General features: G+C 55.3%; 3 protein-coding genes across 3 annotated transcripts; 1 reads left to right on the top strand and 2 right to left on the bottom strand.

Moving 5' to 3' along the window:
* Window positions 1-2,499, top strand: LTHEOB_11420 (hemagglutinin; the record flags this gene model as incomplete). The annotated part of the gene is made up of 1 exon (XM_035508175.1): window positions 1-2,499. The coding sequence occupies one exon, from the start codon at window positions 1-3 to the stop codon at window positions 2,497-2,499; it is 2,499 nt and encodes an 832-aa protein (XP_035366497.1).
* Window positions 2,500-6,356: 3,857 nt separating this feature from the next.
* Window positions 6,357-7,571, bottom strand: LTHEOB_11421 (PAF acetylhydrolase family protein; the record flags this gene model as incomplete). Its single annotated transcript, XM_035508176.1, has 1 exon — window positions 6,357-7,571. One exon carries the CDS (start codon window positions 7,569-7,571, stop codon window positions 6,357-6,359), a length of 1,215 nt encoding a protein of 404 aa, XP_035366498.1.
* A 313-nt stretch (window positions 7,572-7,884) lies between these two features.
* Window positions 7,885-8,586, bottom strand: LTHEOB_11422 (uncharacterized protein; the record flags this gene model as incomplete). The annotated part of the gene is made up of 1 exon (XM_035508177.1): window positions 7,885-8,586. One exon carries the CDS (start codon window positions 8,584-8,586, stop codon window positions 7,885-7,887), a length of 702 nt encoding a protein of 233 aa, XP_035366499.1.
* Between the last annotated feature and the right edge of the window lie 725 nt (window positions 8,587-9,311).

Below are 9,311 nucleotides of genomic sequence, written 5' to 3' on the forward strand. Positions count from 1 at the left end.
ATGCATTGTCTGCTGCCACTGATTCCTCTTGCGGGCGGTGTTCTGGGCGTCGCTCTTCCCGGGCCCAACGTACCCAATGTTCCGCAACACAATGGCCGATTGAAGACCAAGGTTATGACGAAGCACGTTGACTTTGAACCCCCATACGAAATCAACTACTACAATGAATACCAGTACTATGAAGAGTACTACTATGGCCCCGGGGGGCAAACGGCCTATGCAGTGCTCCCAGGATCCACGCGCAGGATCCCGGGCTCTGCCACCACGACTGCCCCACCTACCGGACCGAGTGACGAGCCGCTGGAAACACCACCAGTTGATTTTCTTCCCGAGTTTGCCAGCGGGTTCTGGTTCGACGAGTACCTGGACGAGTACTTCGGATACTACGACTTCTCCGACGACTCGTTTCCCGCCGCGCTCCAAGACTTTGCTCCGGGACTTTCGTCCTACAACATGAACGATTTTGACGACGACGACCTTCCACCAACCATCATCATCGGCGGACAACGGTTCGACACCACATCCAGATATTGCTTACAACCACCATGCGACGACGCTGACGCTAACCTTAACCTTAACGACGACGAGGGGGAGTCGGAGGACGGCGGCGACGACCGAACCACGATCGTGCCGCGCAGCCCGCAGCAGGGTGTGCCCCCAGTGCAGGGCCTGCCGCCACTGGACCCGAAAAATTTCGCCACCACGCAGGATCTCATATTCGAGATAGCCGTCCGCCAGGAAACCGAACGAGAATACCAACTATGGAAAGCTTCACAGGCACCGCCGAAGAAGCCGCCGACTCTGAACGACAGATTAAGCGCCCCAGGAATCGAGCAGCTGGAGAGGGCACAATTTCGAGCCCTAGCGATCGCTCGCCTGGAGGAGGCAAAGGCGGCCAAGGCTTCCCAAGCCGGTCAATCCAGCGCCGCTGCTGCTGCGTCCGCGAGTGCTGCTCAGGCCCAGGCAGAGGCCGCCGCCGACAAGTCTAAGGTCGACGCAGCATCTGCTGCAGCAGCGACGGGAGACACCGCCAAAGCTGTACAGATCGTCTTGGATAAGAAGGCGCCCCCTGTGCTGCCAGGGACCGGTGCAGTGGTCCAGGTTGATAGCAAGATCGAGCCGCTGGTCATCGGCAAGAAGGTGGCTGAGGCGGCATCTGCCCCCTTGTCCAGAGCCGACAAGATCAAAGCGCTCCACGAAGAGGCGAAGAGGCAAGCGCAGAAAGCCGCGTCGATACCCAAGCCGCACGGGATCGTCCGCAGAGCTGCCTCCCCGCAAGCCGGCGACGACGCCTCCCTCGTCGACCCAACCCCCACCAGCAATAACGACGTCGACAACGATATCACCACCTTCATCCGCACGCCCGCGCAGCAGACCAGAAGGCCCAACTGGCTGCCCGGCAGCAACGGCGGGGCCATCCGGGGTGGTGGTAGCGGCGGCGCCTCATCCGCTGACCCAAGCACCGTCAACAGCGCCGTCTTCAACTCCATTCTCTCCTCCCTCATGAACGCCGCCAACAACAAGCCACAGTCGACCACGAAGCCCAGCTGGCTCCCTGGAAGCAACGGCGGCGTCGTCCTAGGCCCCGGCAACGGCAACCTCGCCTCACTCTCACCGTCGTCCTCATCATCCTCATCGACCCCGGCCCCCTTGGACACCGACTCCTCCCCATCCTCATCCACATCCCCATCGGGCCCGACCACCTCGCCGGACGACGACGACGACGACGCCCCCGACGACTTCCTCGACTCTGACTCCTCCTCCTCCTCTTCCGACTCCGACTCCTCTTCTGACTCCGACTCTTCTTCCGACTCCGACAACGACCCAGGCTTCGACCCAGTCCCCGTCTCAGACCCCGACTCCTCCACCTCCTTCACCACCATCATCACTGCCCTCCTCGCCACCGCCAACCAAACCCCAGACTCCTCCTCCACCTCCCCCCCACCCGACTTCAGCTACAGCCTCATCCGCGATATCACGGGCAACTTCTTCCTCGCCGCCGACGACTCGGGCACGGTCGGCCTGACGACCGACCCCCCCTCCGCCGACGCCTTCGCCTGGAAAACCTTCGCGCTGTTCAAGGGCGCGCTGGCGGCGGACGCGCGTAGGCGGTTGTTTGTGTATTTCCCGGAGACGATGGAGGCGCTGGGCGTGTCGAGGTTCCGGTTGGCGGAGCTGGGGGAGACGGCGTTTGATGCGCGGGCGGTGGCGGGGGTGCCGGTTAGTGTTGATGGTGGTGGTGGGGTGGTGGAGAGGGACGGTGGTGGGGAGAATGGGGCAGTGCTGATGCCGGTGGATACGGACGGTGGGAGTTACGGGTTTGTTGCGTGCGATGTTGTGGCGGATGGGGTGACGGAGAATAAGCTGTTTATCGTGAAGGAGATAGATGCGGGGGTGCAGACGCTGCTGGACCAGGCGACGCGCGAGGAGGTGACGGGTGGGGAGGTGGAGGGGTGTTGGCCGGTTGCGCTGAGGTCGCCGTTGTCGGCGGGGTTGTAGTGGGTTGGGGGTTTGGAAGTTGTCTACCATATCTCGTATGTGCTTGTGGGTTCATCTATTCGAGGACGATATGAAGCGTTTCCATATACTACGCCGTGCATCTTGTGAGATATCAAATGTCTGTCAGTTCAGTGGAGTTTGCATGTCGTAACGACTTTTGGATGAAGGGGTTCCAAATCGCTTCGCAATTGTACGTACAACGACTCGGTAGTTTTCTCTGTTGCCTGATGGAGGCGGACAATCATATCCAGCGCCCTGAGCCTGTGATACTTCAGAGATGGGACTGATTACGCGCGAATCGTCTCGCCTAATTATTTTTAGAAAATGCTTTGCAAGAGCGGTTTATACGTGGGTCCGACATAATTCCGGCCTCTGAGAAGAGGAAATCCTACGTTTACTAAATAGATTTTGACGAATTTTATATCATCGTCTCGCTACGTAATCTAAGGTTAAGTAAGACTGGAGATTTTAATATTCCTCAAATACGTCCGTACGAACACGAAAGGGATACCCGGCGAATTCTTTCATCAGCAACGATGCTTATTCATGAGTCACGTCGGACCCCACGTATAAACCGCTCTTGCAAAGCATCGTATGATTAACGAATCAAAACATGCCACGCCGACAAAATAAGCACTAACAATTTTATTCAATTTCTGCTTGAGCGGCAACAATTGAACTTGCAACATCATCGCAACAACCACCAAACACCTTGTGTGGCGGCAACATGAAGCGCTACAAGTACCCCCCCTTGAACGAGGCAAATGAAGAGATCAGAATGCTCTCGCTACACCCTGGTCCCTTTGATTCACCCATCCGTATTTCTCTCTCGAATGTTCGATTTCCGAAAGCGCCGGACAACAAAAGCGACATACCAGGCAAGTTCAAAACACAACTAGACTCGGCCATAATCTGACCATTCCCGTCAGAGTTTGAAGCACTTTCCTATACGTGGGGATCCACTGAAAACCCTGTCGACATCACAGTCCAATCCCTGGTCGGTGACGAGGGTAGCCTGTCGGTTACACAGAATCTAGCAGCAGCACTTCCATATCTCCGATACCCGGATAAAGCGCGTGCTATTTGGATTGACGCGATCGCGGTGAACCAGGACGACTTGAATGAACGAAGCAGCCAAGTCAGACGCATGGCCGACATCTTCACCAAGGCACGTCGAGTAGTCGTGTGGCTCGGTTGTGAGTCATCGAGCACGGCATTGGCGCTAAAGTACATCTCTACCGCCAGTTCCGAAGTCCGCATTGATTGGAAGCTTTTCGAAGTACACCCAACCACATCCGATAAATCTTGGGCTTCCTGGACAATCCCTCTGCGGGCGGATGAGTCGGAAGCATCGGCATTGCTAGAATTCTTCAGTTCCAGCTGGTTTGAGCGACTCTGGATACACCAAGAGATCCTTCTAGCACAGCCAGGCTCAGTAGTCATGTGCGGCTCCTTGTCGATACCCTGGAAATCTGTGCGAGATGCCATCTTGCTCATCCACACCAGACTCCCTGCCGACGTTCCCAGCGGAATTCCACTGAATTCAAGACTCGATTCGATCCATGATCTATACTATCCCTACTCCACTGGAGAACCGCTTAATCTTCTTCGCCGTACAGCAAGTTGCAAATGCACCGATCCCCGAGACAGAATCTTCGCTATTCTCTCAATGCTGGGGGAAGAGAACGTTGGTGAGGCTATCGAGCCCGACTACAACAAGACTGTTTCAGAGGTGTACAAAGACGCCGTGGTGCGGTGGACTAACAGTTTGGGAAACTTGGCCATTTTGGAATCCTGCAGCCTCGACCGACGCCTCGAGGGAGCCCCGTCGTGGGTGCCGAACCTCGCGATACCGGATATCCGTCTTCCTTTCCAGTTTTGCAACGCTGCTGTGGAGAGGTATCCAGTTTTCACCATCAAAGGCGACGTGCTGGAAGTGCTCGGACTCTCAGTGGCACGAGTGGGAGAAATTGGACCTACTGGATTCCCGTCAATACAAGGTGGCGGTGACATTGTGCTCGACATGAAGAGTATTATTGAGCAATACCTTCCTCATGACGAATCCCCCCCTGACAGTAAACGGTTTCAATCAATATGCCGAGTGATAATGTCGGGTGCTTGGGCAGAACAATGGAATCCTCCTCGAGAGGATCTCTTGCCGACAAAAGACTACATCCACCAGATCCTGTCAGAAATACACACCGCTGGCTCTTGGCCAGAATCTAGGTCTAAAGAGACTACTTTTCTCAGCTGGGCTGCTAGTTCTCTAGTAGGTAGGACTACATTCGTTACCGAGGATGGTCGCCTGGGACTAGGACCCCAAACAATGCAAGTAGGAGATGTCGTTGCCGTTTTTCTGGGCAGGGGCCCTGCCATCATTCTGCGTCCTGCATCCTCCCAGTTTCATGAGGTTGTAGGAGATGCTTATTGCGATGGCATAATGGACGGCGAAGCTTTGTTGGGCCCCTTACCCGGCCGATGGGAGCGGAGGACGGTTCATGACGGAGACATGTCTTCTCCTTGGTTCTCTACTTTCGTCGATAGGGATACTGGAGTCACACAACCGGAGGATCCAAGGCTTGGCGAGCTACCGAAAGGCTGGAGCCGGAAGTCGCATGAGAAGGAAAGGCTTTGGACGCAATTTGTGAATGAATCCGGTGAAGTTTTGGACAAAGGATGGGATCCAAGACTTCTTCCTGAGGCCTTGCGGGAGCGAGGGGTTAATTTAAACTTCTTCAAACTCGTATAATAATGCGAAGGCTCGGCATTAGCAATCTATAAGGGATTTCGAAGACTTGGTACCTCGACCGCGAAATGCGAAGCCGTGTCTTTGACAGCATCAGCCGAACTTCAAGTGTCTATTAGTCTATCGGCGATGCTAACGCAAGCGCTGGGATGGATAGCGGAATCCATGTTTTAGTCTAGAATATCTGGGTTACCTTTGCCAGCAAGAACACATTACCGATGAGCTCCCATCCGGACGATTCAACAAAGAGGCATGAAGACACTGTGAAGTTTCTATTTAAAAAGAGAGAAAGATTCTGTTGGTTTTGTGGAATCGGCGGGACCGTACTTAGTATGTCCTGTATGATCATCATTCCTCCCTACCTCGACAACAACCCGCTCAAAAACTGGAGTTCCACCATGTCACCCAGCACCATGCTATTGACCTTCATTGCCGCAAGAAGAGCTTCAATGCGACTAGCTGTCGCTGCTGGCTTGATTTAGTCAAAATGGCAGCACTTCCATAAAGAGGCGCGGCCGCTCTATGGGCTGAATGTCTTCGATGAAGCAACCAGAGACCCCTGGGAGCCATTATCGGTAGAGTTGCGGACGCCTTAACACTCCATCCCCTATCTGGACCAAACGCTACTTGCCATCACGGCACTGCATTTTCCCCAGAAATCTATGTTCATGTCCGTTGGCCATGGATTGTTTTCGTTTGTTTGCTCTCTGTTCTTGGCGCATTGTTTCTGGCTATGAGCTTGTGGATCAGCCGCCAGCACCGGATGTCGTTTTTCTGGAAGGCAAGTGTTACACCTCTGATGTTTCATGGCGTAAGCGGGTGGGAAGAGGACGAATTGGGCGTTGATAAGAGGGAGGAAATTGATGAGCGGGCGAGAGGGATGATGACAAAGCTGGGAAAGAATAATGAAGAAAGCTTGAAGTTCGTCAGAGTAAAGGTCGAACAAGTTTCTTATCTGCCGCTATCAGCATGCTTCTAAGACCGCAAGTGTAATGAGTATACAGAAGAGCCATCAGTAGATGATTCACACTATCACACAAATCCATCTCAAACCAAACTCGAGCCTCCACACACTCAAGGAAGCATAAAGCGTCCGAGCCATCCTAGCCGCTTAATTCTCCGCCAAAACAAACGCCTCCTCCGTCCTCTCAATGAAACCATCCACCCCCTCGACCCCGTCCCCACCCCCCACCCACTCCCCCAAAAACCCCCTCACCAACCCCATCACCACCTCCGTCACCCTCGCCCCCGCTATCCCCCCCAACCCCCCCAACGCCGCCAAGCCCCCCGCAGTCTCCCTCTCCCCCAGCAAATCGAACCACAACGGAAAATCCGTATAATCCAGATGCGCCGTCCCATTGACCTGCACATCCCGCAGCCATCCCGTCTGGTTCGAGTTAAACGTCACCCACGTCGTGTCGTTCGGCGCACCCCCCGCGTCCTCCAGCCCGCGAAACCTTGCCTCGCTCGCCAGCTCGAGGAACGGCGCGCGCAGGTCCGGATTCGCCGCGTTGGGGTCGGCTTCCAGCGTCGTCGCATTCTCCTTGAGCAGGTGCTGGTACGCGCCGTCGAGGTTACCTCCAGCACGCCACAAGGTGCCGCCAGGCGACGCGATCATGGCGCCGGCGGACGCGGCGCCGCCCATGCTGTGGCCGAAGAGGGCGTAGTGCGACGTGTTGAACGGCGCGCCGTACTGCGCGATGAGTTGCGGGAGGAGACCTCCGTCGTCGGGGTTCAGGACAGCCGCGATGTCGGCGACGCGGTAGCGGTACATCTGGCGGAACTGCTCCTGGGTCAGGGACAGGATGTTCTGGATGCCGTCGACGGGCGCCGCGCCGTAGGGGAGCGGCAGGTACGGCATCTCGCCCGGGTGGTCGATGCCGACGACGGCGTAGCCGTGGGACGCGAGTTCGCTCAGGTACGCCGTGTAGCCGGCGACGGGCGAGCCGGCGCCGGGGGTGAAGATGATGGTGGGGTAGGGAGAGGTGCCGTTGCCGAAGGAGGGGTGGGTGCCGAGGAGGGTGGGAGCCTGGAATTGGAGCGGCGTGGTGAGGCGCAGGAGCGAGGTGTTGCTTATGCCGGCGATTTGGGAGTAGATAAGCGCGGCCTTGGCGTCGAGGTAGGGGGCCGGGCTGGATGGCGCTTGGGTTGTCGGGTAGTAGATGGTTAACAGCAGGATGCCGGGGTTAGGCGTGGGATCAATGGCGGTGGTGTGGTTGAAGACGTGCTGCGTGTAGCCGACGTGGTACGGCCCTGTTGGGTCCCATAGCGAAATAGCGCTGACGATTGGCGCGAGTTGCGCGAGGGTGAAAATGAACGAACGCATGTTTGACGGCATGTGTTGTTTCGTTGTTTGGCTGATCTTGTCGCCTTTAAGTATCCAGTAAATGGTGGAATGGTGGTTACGTAACCTGTAAGACGCCAAATCATCCTCTTGAATCCTTCCTTGCACAGCCGACCGGCTTCGGAGCTTCCGTTATGATTCATTATGCTATGTTGCACAATAATTAATTGTGATGGGGGCTGAAAGTTGACTAAGCGTGCGGTCGTATCATCAACCATGGATTCATTCTACACTAAGATTATAGACAGTATGTATCATTATATCGTGCCGAACCCTTCGTATCTCGTAATGCATCTCACAAAACCGTCGTTATATCCGCAACGCAAGGCCTTTCCTCCAATCTGTCATAGCTCGGTCCATCGGATGTGCACTCAGGGACGAGCTCAACCTGGACGCAATCCTGGTATTCGGGGCCGGTGTTGTGAATCGGATCGGTCCCGTATTTGCCAACATCGATCCAGTACAACGTCGCCCATTCCTGGTAGAGGCCGGTGCAAGCAGCGAACGTCGCCTTCTCGACTCCTGGTTTGTACAAGAACGGAACGTTCTTGTCGTCGACGGTGATATCTAGGACGTCCTCGGGCGGGGTGGTAATGTATCGTGTGGCGGCCATCTCCACGCCGTCCATTGGGTATTTGTCCGAACCGGCCAACGCCGTGATGCCGAAGGGAGTCACTTCGTTGGCAGCGTTGGGGGCATCGGTCCTGATGTGCGCTTTGCCATCCTCAAATGGCTGCGTGTAGAAGACGTCGCCGCCACGGCTGTCCCAGAAGGTTGTGTTGATGAGGACTCCCCACATGTAGTCGGGCGGCAGACGGGTTGGGACTCCTAGTCGGTGGACCTCCACAGGCCAGCCATCGACTGGCGGTGTTGTGCCGTTCTTCGGCCCGGTGACTCGGGCACGGAGTCTGTAGTGAAGAGAAGAGTCGGCTGCATGCGCCATTGGGATGGCAGCAAGGAAGCCGAGGGCCAGAGAGGTAATGGTAGAGGGAACCATGGTCGATGTAGATGAAATTGGAAGGTGCTGATGTGTCGCATAGCGAAGTTGCACAGGGGTTGCGATCTTTTATTTCGTTTAGGCATACTGCCAAGAAGTGACATCAGCAGACTCTATACGAGGTGGATTCTCCTGCGACCTGATGATGACAGGATTGGGGCTCAGCAACAGAAACCAATATTGAGGCGTTACTCCTGCGTGAAATCACCTGATGATGATTGGAATCCAGCCATACCGGGACAACGTGATCGTGAAGAACAATTGCCTTCAATTTGTGTGGTTTCGGGAGGTGAAAACATCCGGGAAAACCGGCGAGCCTAAAGGATTTAGGTTGCCGAATACGGCTGGGCTGGCTTGCAACACGAGCTGCAATGCGTTGGCGCAAATGACGTCACTACTCTCCGTTGAAGTGGTCCTTGCGCATTTTGCGGTGTCGAATGAACTTTAAAAATCTCAGAGCATCCATAACATTATATCTGCAAAACATGAACACAATGCCTGCACCACGACAACCTCTTTTATCCCAAACGAACCAGCTGATCCCGAACAGCAACCTCATCGAAAGCATGGATGTGGATCTTTCCAATTCCCACTCGATAAGTGATCGAGCCCCTCACAACCGTGACAAGAACATTGTAGAGACAAAAGCATACAGACGGGTCATAAGCTTCCGGGTCAAACCATTCCGAAGCAGAAGAGGTATCCATATCTACACCATTCCAAGC

This window comes from Lasiodiplodia theobromae (assembly GCF_012971845.1).
Source record: "Lasiodiplodia theobromae strain AM2As chromosome Unknown scaffold_48, whole genome shotgun sequence".
In the NCBI taxonomy this organism is placed as follows: Eukaryota; Fungi; Ascomycota; class Dothideomycetes; order Botryosphaeriales; family Botryosphaeriaceae; genus Lasiodiplodia; species Lasiodiplodia theobromae.